We start from the raw sequence: 19,910 nt of genomic DNA on the forward strand, positions 1-19,910 counted from the left end.
CCCACCCCTCACATACCCACCCTCCACCCCCACACACCCACCTCCCACCCCCCACACACCCACCCTCCACACACCCACCCCCCACCCCCCACACACCCACCCCCCACACACCCACCCTCCACACACCCACCCCCCACCCCCCACACACCCACCCCCCACACACCCACCCTCCACACACCCACCCCCCACCCCCCACACACCCACCCCTCACACACCCACCCTCCACACACCCACCCCCCACCCCCCACACACCCACCCTCCACACACCCACCCCCCACCCCCCACACACCCACCCCCCACACACCCACCCTCCACACACCCACCCCCCACCCCCCACACACCCACCCCTCACACACCCACCCTCCACACACCCACCCCTCACACACCCACCCCCCACACACCCACCCCCCACCCCCCACACACCCACCCCTCACACACCCACCCCCCACACACCCACCCCCCACCCCTCACACACCCGCCCCCCACACACCCGCCCCCCACACACCCACCCCTCACACACCCACCCCTCACACACCCACCCCTCACACACCCACCCTCCACACACCCACCCCTCACACACCCACCCCTCACACACCCACCCCTCACACACCCACCCCTCACACACCCACCCTCCACACACCCGCACTCCACACACCCACCCCTCACACACCCACCCCTCACACACCCACCCCTCACACACCCACCCTCCACACACCCACCCTCCACACACCCACCCTCCACACACCCGCCCCCCACCCCCCACACACCCACCCCTCACACACCCACCCTCACACACCCACCCTCCACACACCCACCCCCCACCCCCCACACACCCACCCCCCACACACCCACCCCCCACCCCCCACACACCCACCCCTCACACACCCACCCCCCACACACCCACCCCCCACCCCCCACACACCCACCCCTCACACCCCCACCCTCACACACCCAACCCTCACACCCCCACCTCCCACCCTCCACACACCCACCCTCCACACACCCACCCCTCACACACCCACCCCCACCTCCCACCCTCCACACACCCACCCTCCACACACCCACCCTCCACACACCCACCCCTCACACACCCGCCCCTCACACACACCCACCCCTCACACACCCACCTCCCACCCTCCACACACCCACCCTCCACACACCCACCCCTCACACACCCGCCCCTCACACACACCCACCCCTCACACACCCACCCCTCACACACCCACCCCTCACACACCCACCCCCACCTCCCACACACCCACCCCTCACACACCCACCCCCCACACACCCACCCCCACCTCCCACCCCCCACACACCCACCCTCCACACACCCACCCTCCACACACCCACCCCTCACACACCCACCTCCCACCCTCCACACACCCACCCCTCACACACCCGCCCCTCACACACACCCACCCCCCACACACCCACACCTCACACACCCACCCTCCACCCCCACACACCCACCTCCCACCCCCCACACACCCACCTCCCACCCCCCACACACCCACCCCTCACACACCCACCCCTCACACACCCACCCTCCACACACCCACCCCCCACACACCCACCCCCCACCCCCCACACACCCACCCCTCACATACCCACCCTCCACCCCCACACACCCACCTCCCACCCCCCACACACCCACCCCTCACACACCCAATCCTCACACACCCACCCTCCACACACCCACCCTCCACACACCCACCCCTCACACACCCACCTCCCACCCTCCACACACCCACCCCTCACACACCCACCCCTCACACACCCACCCTCCACACACCCACCCTCCACACACCCACCCCCCACACACCCACCCCTCACACACCCACCCCTCACACACCCACCCCCCACACACCCGCACTCCACACACCCACCCCCCACCCCCCACACACCCACCCCTCACACACCCACCCTCCACACACCCACCCCCCACACACCCACCCCCCACACACCCACCCTCCACACACCCACCCCTCACACACCCACCCCCCACACACCCACCCTCCACACACCCACCCCCCACCCCCCACACACCCACCCCCCACACACCCACCCCCCACACACCCACCCCCCCACCCCCCACACACCCACCCCTCACACACCCACCCCCCACACACCCACCCTCCACACACCCACCCTCCACACACCCGCACTCCACACACCCACCCCCCACACACCCACCCCCCACACACCCACCCCTCACACACCCACCCTCCACACACCCACCCTCCACACACCCACCCCCCACACACCCACCCCTCACACACCCGCACTCCACACACCCACCCCCCACCCCCCACACACCCACCCTCCACACACCCACCCCCCACACACCCACCCCTCACACACCCGCACTCCACACACCCACCCCCCACCCCTCACACACCCACCCTCCACACACCCACCCCTCACACACCCACCCCTCACACACCCGCACTCCACACACCCACCCCCCACCCCCCACACACCCACCCCTCACACACCCACCCCTCACACACCCACCCCCCACACACCCACCCCTCACACACCCACCCCTCACACACCCGCACTCCACACACCCACCCCCCACCCCCCACACACCCACCCCTCACACACCCACCCCCCACACACCCGCACTCCACACACCCACCCCCCACCCCCCACACACCCACCCCTCACACACCCACCCCCCACACACCCACCCTCCACACACCCACCCCCCACACACCCACCCCCCACCCCCCACACACCCACCCCCCACACACCCACCCCCCACACACCCACCCTCCACACACCCACCCCCCACCCCCCACACACCCACCCCCCACACACCCACCCTCCACACACTCACCCCCCCACACACACTCTCCCCTCACACACTCCCACCCCACACACTCACCCCCCACACACCCACCCCCCACACACTCACCCCTCACACACTCACCCCCCACACACTCACCCCTCACACACTCACCCCTCACACACCCACCCTCCACACACCCACCCCCCACACACACACCCCCCACACACCCACCCTCCACACACCCACCCCTCACACACCCACCCTCCACACACCCACCCCCCACACACCCACCCCCCACACACCCACCCTCCACACACCCACCCTCCACACACCCACCCTCCACACACCCAATTCCCACACACCCACCCCTCACACACCCACCCCCACACACCCACCCCCCACACACCCAGACTCAGAGACACCCAGAACCCCACCTGATCCAGTCCCATCCCCTGATGCGTTAAAGCGGTGGGGGGGGTGGTGGGGAGGGTGTGAGGGGGTGTGTTGTTTGCTTTTGGTACTCACAGTTTCTCACAACGATTTCCAGCCGTCCCCTCTGGACATTGACACTTATTAAACTGTCGACAGGTGGCTCCATGTTGGCAGAGAGGAACACAGGGAGCAATCACAGCTGGAGATACAACCACAGAATTATGGCATTGTTACAGCACAGGAGGCCATTCAGCCAGATGAGTATCTACTGTCCCATTAAAGGAGCAGACCACCTAGTGCCACTCCCCTGCCCTCTCCCTGTCACCCTGCAAACATTTCTTTTACAGATAATAATCCGATTTCTTCCTGAACGCTTCGATTGATCCTGTCTCCACCACACTCTCAGACATTGCATTCCAGATCCTAACCACCCGATTGACCCTGTCTCCACCACACTCTCAGACAGTGCATTCCAGATCCTAATCACTCGATTGACCCTGTCTCCACCACACTCTCAGACAGTGCATTCCAGATCCTAACCACTCACTGTCTCCTCAATGTCACTGTTGCTTCTTTCACCAATTACCTTTGCCAGTTACAAAATATATGGTCTCTGGTTCTCAGTCCTCCCACCAATGGGAACAGTTTCTCCCTTTCTACCCTGCCCAGGCCCCTCACGATTTTGAACACCTCTAACAAATCTCCTTTCAGCCTTCTCCTCCCCAAGAGAAACAGTCCCAACTTTTCTATGCAACTGAAGTTCCTTATCTCTGGAATCATTCTCATGAATCTTTTCTGAACTCTCTCCAATGTCTTCACATCCTTCCTAAAGTGTGATGCCCGGAACTGGATGTAATACTCCAGCCAAGGCCAAACTAGTGTTTTATACAAGCTTAACATAGTCTCCTTGCTCTTGTACTCTACACTGCAATTAATAAAGCCTAGGGTACTGTCTGCTTTACTAACCATGCTCTTAACCTGTCCTGCCAACTTCAATGATTTATGAACATATACACTCAGGTCCCTCTGCTCCTGCACTCCCTTTAGAATTGTCCCCTTTATTTCATATTGTCTCTCGGAATTATTCCTATCAGAATTCTTCACACTTCCCAGCATTAAATTTCATCTGCCTATCCCACCTGTGTTCATTTATATTCATTTGAAGTTCCAAACTATCCTCCTCATGGTTCACAATGCTTCCAAGTTTCCTATCATCCTCAAGTTTTGAAATTATGCCCTCTGCGCCAAGGTCATTAATATATCCCTGGCTGTGAAGAGGTCCTAACACCAATCCCTGGGGATCTCCAGCTGGGCTTATCTTTATACCTTTTTTTGATCAATGGTGCAACAATTTGCAATTGTCCAGTCCTCTGGACTACCCCTGAGCCTATGGAAGTCTGGAAAATTATGACCAGTGTCTCCATAATTTCCACTCTCACTTCCCCCAGTATTCTTGGATGCATCTCGTTCAGTCCCTGTGTGCTATCAACTTACCAACAACTACAGACAGACTATCCAATACCTTCTCCTTATCAATTTTAAACTCTTCCAGTCTGAGAAACATCCTTTAACCACTACTCTCTGTTTCCTGTCACTCAGACAATTTCATATCCATGTTGCTACTGCCCCTTTTATTCCAACGTGATTCACAAGGCTGTGTGCAGTACTGGATCAAATGCCTTTTGGAGGTCCATGTACACCACACCAACAGCATTGCCCTCATCAACCCTCTCTGTTACCTCATCAAAAAACTCCAGCCAGTTAGTTAAACACAATTTGTCCATTACAAATTCATGCTGGCTTTCCTTAATTAACCTACATTTGCCCCAAGTGAGTATTAACTTTCTCCCAAATTACTGTTTCTATTCTTTTACCCCCGCCACCGAGGTCAAACTGTGTGGCTGTAGTTGCTGGGCTTAGCGTTATACCCTTTTTTTGAACAATGGTGCAACAATTTGCAATTGTCCAGTCCTCTGGACTACCCCTGAGCCTATGGAAGTCTGGAAAATTATGACCAGTGTCTCCATAATTTCCACTCTCACTTCCCCCAGTATTCCTGGATGCTCCTCATTCAGTCCCTGTGTCCTATCAACTTATCAACAGCCACAGACAGCCTATCCAGTATCTTCTCCTTATCAGTTTTAAACTCTTCAAGTGGCTGAACATCATCCTCTTACACCATGGCCTGGGTAGCATCTTCTTCCTTGATAAAGACAGATGCAAAGTGTTCTCTTGATCCCTCTGTCTCCACGATTAAATCCATTTTTACGTCTATAACCGGATCCACCCAATCCTTTTAGCACCGTTTCACTATTTAGCTGTCTATAAAAGGCTTTTGGACTCCGTTTTATGTAATCTGCCAGTCCCTTCCCTCCTACTCTCTCTTTGCTTTTTAAATTACCCCCTGAGCCTTCTATAGGCCACAATGAATATTGCCCCCTAACAGTAACCATATGGTAGGACAGAGGATAACAGGAGGAGTAATGGGAGCTTGTCAGAAAGATACAGCGATAATCATAGGGGATTTTAGTTGACATATAGACCGGAAAAATCAAATGGGCAAAGGTAGCTTAGATGAGGAGTTCATAGATTGCTTTCAGGGTATCTTCTTAGAACAGCATGTTCTGGTCACTACGTGAGAGCAGGCTATGCTAGCCGTGATGTTGAGCAATGAGTTAGGATTAATTAATGACCTCATGGTGAAGCCACCCCTGGATAGCAACGATCACAATATGATTAAATTTTGCATTCAGTTTGAGGGAGAGAGGAGTGGGTCGAAGACTAGTGCTTTAAACATAAATAAGGGCAATTATGAGGGCATGAAAGTGCAGCTAGCTAAAATGAAATGGAAAATTAGGTTGAGGGATAGGTCAATAGAGATAGCATTCACATTAAGAATACCCTCCATCATATTGTGTGGCACTACCAACTTCCTAAATAGGATAGATTTTGAACAGATCTAGATCAAGACTAGGCATCCATGAGGTGCTGTGGGCCATCAGCAGCAGCAGAATTGTACTCGAACACAATCTGTAACCTCATGGCCTGGCATATCTCCCACTCTACCATTACCATCAAACCAGGGGATCAACCCTGGTTCAGTGAAGAGGCCATGTCAGGAGCAGCACCAGGCATACCTAAAAATGAGGTGCCAACCTGGTGAAGCTATAACACAGGGCTATTTGTGTGCCAAACTGCATAAGCAGCAAGTGATAGACAGAGCTAAGCGATCCCACAACCAATGGATCAGATCTAAGCTCTGCAGTCCTGCCACATCCAGTCATGAATGGTGGTGGACAATTAAACAACTCACTGGAGGAGGAGGCTCCACAAATATCCCCATCCTCAGTGATGGAGGAGCTCAGCACATCAGTGCAAAACATAAGGCTGAAGCATTTGCTACAATCTTCAGCCAGAAGTGCCGAGTGGATGATCCTTCTCAGCCTCCTCCAGAGGTCCCCAGCATCACAGATGCCAGTGTTCAGCTAATTTGATTCACTCCACATGATATCAAGAAATGGATGAAGGCACTGGATACTGCAAAGGCTATGAGCACTGACAAAGTTCTGGCAATAGTACTGAAGACTTGTGCTCCAGAACTTGCTGTAACCCTAGCCAAGCTGTTCCAGTACAGCTACAACACTGGCAACTACCCGGCTATGTGGAAAATTGCCCAGGTATGTCCTGTACACAAAAAGCAGGACAAATTCAACCCGGCCAATCGCAGCCCCATCAGTCTACTCTCCATCATCAGTAAAGCAATAGAAGGGGTCATCAGCAGTGCTATCAAGTGGCACTTACTTAGCAATAATCTGATCACTGACGCCCCAATTTGGGTTCCGCCAGGGCCACTCAGCTCCTGACCTCATTACAGCCTTGGTTCAAACATGGACAAAAGAGCTGAACTCCTGAGGTGAGGTGAGAGTGACTGCCCTTGACATCAAGGCAGCATTTGACCGAGTGTGGTATCAAGGAGCCCTAGCAAAACTGGAGTCAATGGGAATCAGGGGGAAAACTCTCCGCTGGGTGGAGTCATACCCAGCACAAAGGAAGATGGTTGTGGTTGTTGGAGGTCAGTCATCTCAGCTCCAGGACATCACTGCAGGAGTTCCTCAGGGTAGTGTCCTCGACCCAACCATCTTCAGCTGCTTCATCAATGACCTTCCTTCTATCATAAGGTCAGAAGTGGGGATGTTCGCTGATGATTGCACAATGTTCAGCACCATTTTTGACTCCTCAGATACTGAAGCAGTCCATGTCCAAATGCAGCAAGACCTGGACAATATCCAGACTTGGGCTGACAAGTGGCAAGTAACATTCACACCACACAAGTGTCAGGCAATGACCATCTCCAACAAGAGAGAATCCAACCATCGCCCCTTGATGTTCAATGGCATTACTATCACTGAATCCCCCACCATCAACATCCTGGGGGTTACCATTGACCAGAAACTGAACTAGACTAGCCATATAAATACTGTGGTTACAACAGCAGGTCAGAGACTAAGAATCCTGTGACGAGTAACTCACCTCCTGCCTCCCCAAAGCCTGTCCACCATCTACAAGGCACAAGTCAGGAGTGTGATGGAACACTCTCCACTTGCCTGGATGAGTGCAGCTCCCACAACACTCAAGAAGCTCAACACCATCCAGGACAAAGCAGCCCGCTGATTGGCACCCCATCCACAAACATTCACTCCCTCCACTCCGACACACAGTAGCAGCAGTGTGTGTACCATCTACAAGATGCACTGCAGGAACTCACCAAGGCTCCTTAGACAGCACCTTCCAAACCCACGACCACTACCATCTAGATGGACAAGGGCAGCAGATAGATGGGAACACCGTCACCAGGAAGTTCCCCTCCAAGTCACTCACCATCCTGACTTGGAAACATATCGCTGTTCCTTCACTGTCACTGGGTCAAAATCCTGGAACTCCCTCCCTAACAGCACTGTGGGTGTACCTACACCACATGGACTGCAGCGGCTCAAGAAGGCAGCTCACCACCACCTTCTCAAGGGCAACTAGGGATGGGCAATAAATGCTGGGCCCAGCCAGCAAAAGAATAAAGTTAATGAAGCATGCCCACTACCCCCATCCCACATACCCATCAATGGCCCAAAGCCTTCTCCATATCCTCATAGCCTCAACCCCACATACCCGCAACTCCCTATACCATCACCCTGCCCATATTACCTTAACCCTACCCTACCATATAGCCTTCGCTATCCCTCATACCTCCTCACCCCTGCACCCTCCTAAACTGTTATCCACATGCTCCTCTTACTCCCAACCCCACATCCCAGATCAATGGTTATCCCACTGCCTCCTCAGACAGCAAACCTAGGAAAGGAGATATGAAGTGGTGGAGGCCATTGGTCTCTATCAGCTGCTGGACTTCCTGACTGTTGTGAGCCTCCCCCTGCCCTGGGTAAAATAGTGGTGGAGGTGGGGTGAGGCCCATGAGTGGCCATTCATTGGACATACAAAGGCCTCAATGGGGGTCCAAGGGCGTGTTGCCAGCCAATGTGTGGGGAATTTGTGACAGGTTAGGGGTGTTGGCTCAGTGGTGGGCAGCCCATTCACTGCATTTCACAAGCCTCCCCACCTAACCTGCCGGTGAGGGAGTGGAAAATCCAGCCCTAGATCTGTGTGTCTCTCTTCGACTCTCTCTCTTTCTGTCTCCATTCCTGCTCTGTTTCTGTCTCTCTCTATATATCTCTCTCCCTTGCTCGCTCGCTCTCTCTCACAGTCTCCCTCAGTCTCACTCTCTCTGTGTTAAATGAATGTACAAATCAGGAGCAGGAGTAGGCCACTCAGCCCATCGAGCCTGCTCCACAGTTCAATAACATCATAGCTGACTTGATTGTAACCTCGACTCCACATTCGCACTTATCCCAGATAACCTTTCACCTCCTTGCTTATCAGGAATCTAGCTAGCTCTGCCTTAAGCTTATTCAAACACTCTGCTTCCACTGTCTTTTGAGGAAAAGAGTTCCAAAGACTCAAAACACTCTGAGAGAAAATAATTTCTTCCCCTTTCTGTCCTAAATGGGCGACTCATTGATTTTAAATAATGGCGCCAGTTCTAGATTCTCTTAAGAAAGCCATAGATATTTGTGCTTCAACTAAATAAAGCCTTATAACAACAAACATTTCTTTCAAGTGCATAATCCCTTGTAACAACAAATATTGGAATTCGCACTTCAAAGGCCAGGCCCACTTATAACTGTCAATCAAAATGTGAAACTGTAGGCACCCTACTGTGATAATAGATGGTTATGAAATCAATCATGCAGCAGTAATCCAGTAATAGAAATCCTTAGGCTTATGTCAACAGACAGAGTGAAATAGCAAGCAATCTTTTTTTCAACATTCCACCCAATTCTTTTCAAAGATTTACAGGGCAGGACTTTTAAATGCCTTGACAGCTTGACAGCTCGCTTTGACAGTTTTGACTGTTGATTTTGATATCTCTTTTGACAGTTTTAATGAGATTGACAGTAATAAGTTCATGCACTTTTTACGCACATTGATGCCTACTTTTAACAATTCCAAAGAGCACCTCACTTACCCCAAAGGGCGCTTGACCTCTCCACCAAAGGTGTCCTAGGACCAGATCCAAAGGGGTACCCCTGGTTATCCAAACAAATCCACAAAGTTCAGACCTGCTCTTACCTGATCGAATCGGCACACTTTGGGTTTTACACTCCTGACCTATCAAAATCCCACTTGAGTGGAGGCAGCTGATGATATAAGTGGCCAGCTGTCTCTGTAAACCAAGCATTAGCGAAACATGCCCCTCCCTATTCCCACCTCCACGAATATGGGAAATGCTGTGTTCGGGGGTAAACTTACAATCGTTGGCCGCTTCCGCCATTTTTGCCACTTCAAGAGACTCTCCATCATGACGAAAATCTGGTTCTCAGTCTTGGTTATGGAAATAATGAAACTGTCATCGATTGTCGTAGAATCCCATCTGGGTCATTAATGTCCTTAAGGGAAGGAAATCTGCTGTCCTTACCTGGTCTGGCCTACATGTGACTCCAGACCCACAGCAACATGGTTGACTTTTAACTGCCTGAAATGGCCGAGCAAGTCACTCAGTTCAAGGGCAATTAGGGATGGGCAACAAATGCTGGTCTTGTCAGATGTCCACAGCCCAGGAAAGAATTTCAAAAACAGGAGGGGTGCGATATGGGATTGTGGGGTTTCTCACCTGTTTGGCAGCTCCTTCCTGTGAAATGACTGCGACATTTGCATTTATTGTATCCAACACAGGTGCCTCCATTTTTACATTTTGGATTACAGGCAACCGGCTCTGTAGAGAAACACATGGTAATGATTCCAGCACAAAATTATGGTGACTAATCCCTGTGATAATCTGTCAGAGAGTCAGTCCTGAGGGAGTGCTGCACTGTCAGAGGGTCAGTACTGAGGGAGTGCTGCACTGTCAGAGGGTCAGTCCTGAGGGGGTGCTGCACTGTCAGAGGGTCAGTACTGAGGAGTGCTGCACTGTCAGAGGGTCAGTACTGAGGGAGTGCTGCACTGTCAGAGGGTCAGTACTGAGGGAGTGCTGCACTGTCAGAGGGTCAGTACTGAGAGAGTGCTGCACTGTCGGAGGGTCAGTACTGAGGGAGTGCTGCACTGTCAGAGGGTCAGTACTGAGGGAGTGCTGCACTGTCAGAGGGTCAGTACTGAGGGAGTGCTGCACTGTCAGAGGGTCAGTACTGAGGGAGTGCTGCACTGTCAGAGGGTCATTACAGAGGGAGCGCTGTACTGTCGGAGGGTCAGTACTGAGGGAGTGCTGCACTGTCAGAGGGTCAGTACTGAGGGAGTGCTGCACTGTCAGAGGGTCAGTACTGAGGGAGTGCTGCACTGTCAGAGGGTCAGTACTGAGGGAGTGCTGCACTGTCAGAGGGTCAGTACTGAGGGAGTGCCGCACTGTCAGAGGGTCAGTACTGAGGGAGTGCTGCACTGTCAGAGGGTCAGTACTGAGGGAGTGCTGCACTGTCAGAGGGTCAGTACTGAGGGAGTGCTGCACTGTCAGAGGGTCAGTACTGAGGGAGTGCTGCACTGTCAGAGGGTCAGTACTGAGGGAGTGCTGCACTGTCAGAGGGTCAGTACTGAGGGAGTGCTGCACTGTCAGAGGGGCAGTACTGAGGGAGTGCTGCACTGTCAGAGGGTTAGTATTGAGGGAGGAACTCACTGTCAGAGGGGCAGCACTGGGGGAGTGCTGCACTGTTGGACCCTCAGTACTGAATAGCGCTGTCAGAGGTACATCTTTCAGATGAGACATTAAGCCAAGTTCTGGTTTGGCCTCCTAGTTGGTAAGAATAGTTTCCTCAGCCACTATTTTGAAGAGCAGGGAAGTTTCTTTGGTGTCCTAATCAATATTTATCCTTCAACCTACATCACTAAAACAGATTAACGGTCATCCATTCATTAGCTGCTGGTGGGAACTTGCTGTATGCAAATTGGCTGCTCCATTTCCTTCACTACAACAGTGACTACACTTCAAAAATACATCACGGTCTGTAAAGCACAATGGAACTTCCTGAAGGCCTGAAATATGTTTCCGTCTATCTCTTTCTGACCATTTCTTTTTCTGTATCCTGATCTGTCCATCCCTCTCTTTCCCTTCCTCCTCATGTCCCACTCTCCGTCTGTAGAATCACAGCCAATCATGCCAGTGCCTGCTCTGTGATAGAGCTGTCTAATACCACGCCCCTTAACTTGCCCCAGAAATTCCTGTTCAACTATTTACCCAAATCCCTTTTGAAATTTATCATTGAATCTGCTTCCACCGCCCTTTCAGGCAACACATTCCAGATCATAACAATCTCCCTCCCTTTCTTTGCAACTGTTCTTCTCCAGCATATCACTCTATCCTCTGTATCTTCCATTATGTCTTCCCTATTTAACTCTCATTTCAAAACATGAGTCTCCTCTTTCCTCTCTCTCTTTATCTTTCCATCTCACCTGGCTCACTCTCTGTCAGTCTCTTACTGTCTTTTTCTGTGTCTCCCTCTCTCTGTCAGTCTCTTACTGTCTCTTTCTGTGTCTCCCTCTCTCTGTCAGTCTCTTACTGTTTCTTTCTGTGTCTCCCTCTCTCTGTCAGTCTCTTACTGTTTCTTTCTGTGTCTCCCTCCCTCTCTCTGTCTTTCTCTCACTGTCTCTTTCTGTGTCTCCCTCTCTCTGTCAGTCTCTTACTGTTTCTTTCTGTGTGTCTCTATCTCTGTCAGTCTCTCACTGTTTCTTTCTGTGTCTCCCTCTCTCTCTGTCAGTCTGTTTCTCCCTGTCTCTTGGAGGCTCACAACTCAACTACACCTCACAAATCACAAAACCAGAGAAACAGACTCTACATGACCCACCAGCAGAGTGTGCCAGAGTATTTCTGGAACATTATTATTTTATTGATTATTTACCGATTTGGCAGCGAGCTCCCTGCCAACCTCTGGGACAGAAGCACTTGTTGACATCGATGCACTTTCCTTGGTTTAGACAGGGTGGAGTGCACGTAGCTGTAACAGAGCAACACCACATGATTACTGCTGGGATACAGAGTGTGACAGAATAACATCACATTATTACTTTTCATTAGAGTATGACAGAGTACTCTACATTACTACTGTTCACTACAGTGTGGCAGAGTACCCCATGTTATTATTGTTCACTACAGCTTGACAGATTACTCCACATTATTACTGTTCACTACAGTGTGACCGAGTACTCTTATGTTATTACTGTTCACTACAGTGTGTCAGGGTACTCCACGTTATTACTGTTCACTACAGTGTGTCAGGGTACTCCACGTTATTACTGTTCACTACAGTGTGACAGAGTGCTCCACGTTATTACTGTTCACTACAGTGTGACAGAGTGCTCCATGTTATTACTGTTCACTACAGTGTGACAGAGTGCTCCATGTTATTACTGTTCACTACAGTGTGACCGAGTACTCTTATGTTATTACTGTTCACTACATTGTGTCAGGGTACTCCACGTTATTACTGTTCACTACAGTGTGACAGAGTGCTCTTATGTTATTACTGTTCACTACAGTGTGACCGAGTACTCTTATGTTATTACTGTTCACTACATTGTGTCAGGGTACTCCACGTTATTACTGTTCACTACAGTTTGTCAGGGTACTCCACGTTATTACTGTTCACTACAGTGTGTCAGGGTACTCCACGTTATTACTGTTCACTACAGTGTGACAGAGTACTCCACGTTATTACTGTTCACTACAGTGTGACAGAGTACTCCACGTTATTACTGTTCACTACAGTGTGACAGAGTACTCCATGTTATTACTGTTCACTACAGTGTGACCGAGTACTCTTATGTTATTACTGTTCACTACATTGTGTCAGGGTACTCCACGTTATTACTGTTCACTACAGTTTGTCAGGGTACTCCACGTTATTACTGTTCACTACAGTGTGTCAGGGTACTCCACGTTATTACTGTTCACTACAGTGTGACAGAGTACTCCACGTTATTACTGTTCACTACAGTGTGACAGAGTACTCCACGTTATTACTGTTCACTACAGTGTGACAGAGTACTCCACGTTATTACTGTTCACTACAGTGTGACAGAGTACTCCACGTTATTACTGTTCACTACAGTGTGACAGAGTACTCCATGTTATTACTGTTCACTACAGTGTGACAGAGTACTCCATGTTATTACTGTTCACTGCAGTGTGACTGAGTACTCCATGTTATTACTGTTCACTACAGTGTGACAGAGTACTCCATGTTATTACTGTTCACTGCAGTGTGACTGAGTACTCCATGTTATTACTGTTCACTGCAGTGTGACTGAGTACTCTTATGTTATTACTGTTCACTACAGCGTGACAGAGTACTCCACGTTATTACTGTTCACTACAGTGTGACCGAGTACTCCACGTTATTACTGTTCAATACAGAGTATGGCAGAGCAACAACACATTATTACTGATTAGATATTGGGTAATTGATGATGTCAATGTTATTGGAGAACGAGGTTCAAAGATGAGGGATCTGGAGCTCTGGAGAAAATGAGAATTGTTTTGTTCCTCTCAGCTCTTATTGTCAGTTTGCCTCGATTCAATGTCATCGATTGAACAATGGTCAGTCCTTCACTAATTTCCTCTCCTATCCTTGTATTCTCCAAATAGCCTCACAACTCACAAGGTAACATTTTCCCCTCATCTGCCCCTTGGTTTTTTTGCCAATTACCTTAAATCTGTATCCTTGTTACTGAACTGTCCTATCACCTGAGGCTCTGGCTCAGTTGGTGGTATTCTTGCCTCAGAGTCAAAAAGTCATGGCTTCCAGTCCCACTCCAGGGTCAAGGGTTGAGTGAGTGCTGCAGTGTCACAGGTCCTGTATATTGGATGAAACATTTCGATGGGCCGAATGGCCTACTTCCGCTCCTACGTCTTATGGTCATATTTAACTGAGGCCTTATCTACTCTCCCGGGTGGACCTAAGGGGTTCCATGGCACTGTTTTGAAGGAGAAAAGAGGAGATCTGCCCATTGACCTACACCATTTTCTATCCCACAATCAACATCATTGAGGCAGACGACCTGGGAGCTTGTTGAGTGCAAATCAGCAGTCACCCTTTCCTACATTGCGACAGTGACTGCACTTTGGACTGGGGCTGTGCTGTGCAGTCCTGTCCCATCAGCCCTGACCCTCGAATCCCAGGGAGATGGGCTTGCTGTCTTTCCCAGCTAAAACCTGCATGAGGTGAGCCCGCTACGAGGGTCTGGGTGCATCTGGAGGGACGAACCTCAATTCAAACACACACTTCAAATCCTCAATGGCAAGGCAGACAGATGAATGAGCCACATATGCACATAGAAACATAGAAATTAGGAGTAGGCCATTCGGCCCTTCGAGCCTGCTCCGCCATTCATTATGATCCTGGCTGATCATCCAACTCAATAGCCTGCTCCCGCTTTCTCCCCATATCCTTTGATCCCTTTCACCCCAAGAGCTATATCTAACACATCTTGAAAACATACAATGTTTTGGTCTCAACTACTTTCTGTGGTAACAAATTCCACAGCCTCACCACTCTCTGGGTGAAGACATTTCTCCTCATCTCAGTCCTAAATGGTCTACCCCGTATCATCAATGGCTGGGGAGTTAGATGAAGGCTGCAGTGGGATGTGACACTCTCCAGTTGTCCTGGCTTGCCCCTGTGCCATTGGGTAAAAATTGCCAACCCATTAATAATGTGTGGTTGTCAACTGTCCTCACGTTACAAGATGGCATGTGTAGGCCTCTGCTACGGACACTGAAAATCCCTGCGGCGATGGATTGATGAAACAGGGCTGTGAACCTGGAATTCTCCAGTCAGCAGTGGATGCCTGATCGCCTCTGAGCTCTTGGACTTGGGCCAGGAGCAGCTCCCTGACAGCAGCATCCTTAATCAGGCTCCACTCTGCTTACCTAACTTGAGAAAGGGGCTAGAAAAGGTGTCCCAAACTTCCCTGAACGGATACGCATACCTGGTGGGATCACTCATCCTTACAGTCGAAAACACAACACACGAATATACGAGTTAGGAGCAGGAGTAGGCCACTCGGCCCCTCGAGCCTGCTCTGCCATTCAGTAAGATCATGACTGATCTGAATGTAACCTCCACTCCACATTCCTCCCCACCCCGATAACCTTTCACCCCCTTGTTAATCAAGAATCTATCTAGCTCAGCCTTAAAAATATTCAAAGTCTCTGCTCCCACCGCTTTTTGAGGAAGAGAGTTCCAAAGACTCACAACCCTCTGAGAAAATTTTTCTCCTCATTTCTGTCTTAAATGAGAGACCCTTTATTTTTAAACAGTGACCCCTAGTTCTAGATTCTCCCACAAGAGGAAACATCCTCCCCACATCCACCCTGTCCAGACCCCTTAGGATCTTATATGTTTCAATCAAGTCACCTCTTACTCTTCGAAACTCCAGTGGAAACAAGCCTAACCTGTCCAGCCTTTCCTCATAATCCCCATAAGACAAACTGCCCATATCTGGTATTTAGTTTAGTAAACATTCTGTGAGAATGTAATTTTTAAAATTTTTGGGGGGAATATTGTACTATTCTGTGAAGAAGTGTGTGTATATATTTGCGTGTGTGTGTTTGTATATATAGATATGTACGTGTGTGTGTGTATATATATATATTTGTGTGTGTGTGCATGTGTGTGTGTTTGTGTGTATATATATATATATATGCGTGTGTGCGTGTGTGTGTGTTTGTGTGTTTGTGTATATATATATGTGTGTGTGTGTGTTTGTGTGTTTGTGTATATATATATATGTGTGTGTGCGTGTGTGTGTTTGTGTGTTTGTGTATATATATATGTGTGTGTGTGTGTGTTTAAGTGAGTTAGTGATTTAGTTAAGCTGGGGAAAGGTTACTATAGATAGGTAATGGAAGGATAGAGGTGTTAGATTTGTGCAATTGTAATAAGATATTATGGGGGGGGGGAAGTTGAGGTACAAGTGAATAGGTTAGACCTAACATTTGCAGTTTTAGATAAATTGAGCATTCGTTTGAATGTCAAAGGAGAGTCAGAGGTGATGAGAAACATTTTTGCATTTTACAGGAGTTCCATGGGTGAACAAAAGAGGGTATGTTATATTTTCTTGGCCTGAAAGCAGAGACAAAATAGAAACATTAAAGATTTTATATCTGGAAGAATTTGAGTTTCAAGGAGGTGTGAGAACAATGGAACCTGAGATGAAAGTGGGAAAAGGGTATTTTAGAGTGACTGAGGAGAGCTCGGGGGTAGTGTTTGGCTGTGTGAGGAGGATTTCCTGGAAACAGCTCCAGGGTGGGAGAAGATGCAGTTTGAATCAGCCATCCAATCAAGTCAAAAAAATCTTGGGCTGCAAAAAGTAGTCTTGTTCTGAAGTCTTAGATTTCCACAGTAAATTGGAAGAGCATTTAAGAGGTTGTGTGGTACGCCTTTATTAAAGCTGCAGCAGTTTGCCTAGGGTAATATTACTGGATTTTTTATAGTTAAACATCTATAAGGGAGTGTTGCCTGGAAGGTCTGACCAAGTAGGGAGTCTTTTGGGGGAATGTTTAGTAAGACTAAGTTTAATTGTGTAACTGCAATCTTGTGTGCTTAAGTTTTCTTTTATTTTGCTAATAAAACTTCTGGGATTTTAAAAATTAAAAGTAAAACTGGACTTCTTGCTGCTGAGATCCGTATGTTTTCTTCTCATTTTCAGAATACAGAAAAAAGATTATGGACTGTGAGCCAAGTTTCCCTCTGGGATTTGGTTTGAGTGGCAATTAACACCGACTGTGATCATTACACATCTCTGAATTGCTTCCAACGCATGTAGATCCTTCCTTCAATAAGGAGACCAGCACTGTACACAGCACACCAGGCGTGGTCTCACCAACGTCCTGTACAACTGAAGCTTAACCTCCCTCCTTTTATATTCATTTCCCCCCGCAATAAACAATAACATTCTATTAGCTTTCCTAATTACTTGTTGGACCTGCATTACTAGCCTTCCACGATTTATGCACTGGGACACCCAGATCCCTCAGCATCTCAGAGCTCTGCAGTCTCTCACTGTTTAGTGAATGCGCTTCTTTTTTATTCATCCTGCAAAAATGGGCATTTTGCCAGATCTTTGTCCAATCACTTAACATATCTTATGTCCTCTTCACAACTTACTTTCCTATCTATCTGTGTGTCATCAGCAGACTTAGCAACCATACCTTTGGTCCCTTCATCCAAGCCATTTATATAAATTGCAAAATGTTGAGGCCCCAGCACTGATCCCTGTGGTGCGCCACTCGTTACACCCTTCCAATCAGGAAAAAAGACCCATTTATGCCGACTCTCTGTTTCCTATTAGCTGGCCAATCTTCTATTCATGCCAATATGTTACTCCCTACACCATAAGCTTTTATTTTCCACAATACCCTTTGATGTGGCACCTTATCAAATGCCTTCTGGAAATCCAAGTACAGCACATCCACCGGTTCCCCTTTATCCACAGCACATGTGACTCCTTCAAAGAACTCCAACAAATTGGTTAAACAAGCAACAAACACATGACTTCTTGTACCTGGACGGTGTGCACCCTTACGGTCAGTGTAAACAGTGAATGCCCTGAAAAAAGAAACCCCACTGTTTCTGGAGATATAGCATCGATGTTGCTGTTCTCAGTGAAACCCAATAATCTGTGGAAGGCCAACTGAGAGAGGAAGGAGGAGGATACACTTTTTTCTGGAAAGGGAGGGACAGGAGGATGATTGTATCCACAGAGATGGGTTTGCTGTCAAGAACTGAGTTGCAGATATAGGTACAGAGCTTCCAATTGCCATTAATGAATAGGTCCTATGCCTTCAGCTTAGTCACAAATGGGCTCCAATTATCAGTGTTTATGCTGCCACACTTGATTCTACAAATGAAGCCAAAGAGCTCTGTCACGCAGGTCTGGAATCTCTGCTCTCACAGCCATCCCAAAATAACACAGGTTGTTTCGGCTGGGAGATTTCAATGCCAGAATTGGACACAACTACGCCATCTGGAAGGGCAGCATTGGGAAAGGAGAGGGGGAATCAAATGTCAATAGTAACCCGCCCCCTCCTCAGCAAATGCACTGAACATGGGCTCCCCATCACAAACACACACTTCTGTCAGAAAGATGTATACAAGATGATGAGGAAACATTCCCGGTCCAAGCACTGGACTACATCACAGTCCAAGCTTGGGGTAGGAAGGGTGTGCACATCACCCCTGCCATTCGGGGTGCCAAACAACTGCTGGACAGGGACTGGACTTGTACACTCCACCATGAGCAGACGCCCGGCACCCAAATACCAACCAAAGAGAAGATTTAACATCCAGTCTACTGGATATAAGAACCAGAGAACCATTTTAAACCAGAGAACCAGAGAACCATTCAAAAACCAGAGAACCAATCAAAAACCAGAGAACCAATCAAAAACCAGAGAACTAATCAAAAACCAGAGAACCAATCAAAAACCAGAGAACCAATCAAAAACCAGAGAACTAATCAAAAACCAGAGAACCAATCAAAAACCAGAGAACCAATCAAAAACCAGAAAATTAATCAAAAACCAGAGAACCATTCAAAAACCAGAGAACCAATCAAAAACCAGAAAATTAATCAAAAACCAGAGAACCAATCAAAAACCAGAAAATTAATCAAAAACCAGAGAACCATTCAAAAACCAGAGAACTAATCAAAAACCAGAGAACCATTCAAAAACCAGAGAACCAATCAAAACCAGAGAACCAATCAAAAACCAGAGATCCAATCAAAAACCAGAGAACTAATCAAAAACCAGAGAACCAATCAAAAACCAGAGAATTAATCAAAAACCAGAGAACCAATCAAAAACCAGAGAACCAATCAAAAACCAGAAAATTAATCAAAAACCAGAGAACCAATCAAACACCAGAGAATTAATCAAAAACCAGAGAACCAATCAAAAACCAGAGAACCATTCAAAACCCAGAGAACCAATCAAAAACCAGAGAACCAATCAAAAACCAGAGATCCAATCAAAAACCAGAGAACCATTCAAAACCCAGAGAACCAATCAAAAACCAGAGAACCAATCAAAAACCAGAGATCCAATCAAAAACCAGAGAACCAATCAAAAACCAGAGAACCACTCAAAATC

General features: G+C 48.9%; 1 protein-coding gene across 2 annotated transcripts in view; it reads right to left on the bottom strand.

Annotated features, from left to right (window-relative positions):
- Window positions 1-19,910, bottom strand: part of si:ch211-221n20.8 (multiple epidermal growth factor-like domains protein 6) — a 105,868-nt gene that overhangs the window by 9,827 nt on the left and 76,131 nt on the right. For both annotated transcript variants that reach the window (XM_041184683.1, XM_041184682.1), the window contains exons 17-19: window positions 12,658-12,753; window positions 10,449-10,550; window positions 3,320-3,425 (exon numbers count right to left, since the gene is read on the bottom strand). In XM_041184683.1, the coding sequence (XP_041040617.1) occupies window positions 3,320-3,425; window positions 10,449-10,550; window positions 12,658-12,753 (304 nt within the window). The remainder of the gene's footprint in view (window positions 1-3,319; window positions 3,426-10,448; window positions 10,551-12,657; window positions 12,754-19,910) is intronic.

Source organism: Carcharodon carcharias, chromosome 3 (genome assembly GCF_017639515.1).
Source record: "Carcharodon carcharias isolate sCarCar2 chromosome 3, sCarCar2.pri, whole genome shotgun sequence".
Lineage (NCBI taxonomy): Eukaryota > Metazoa > Chordata > Chondrichthyes > Lamniformes > Lamnidae > Carcharodon > Carcharodon carcharias.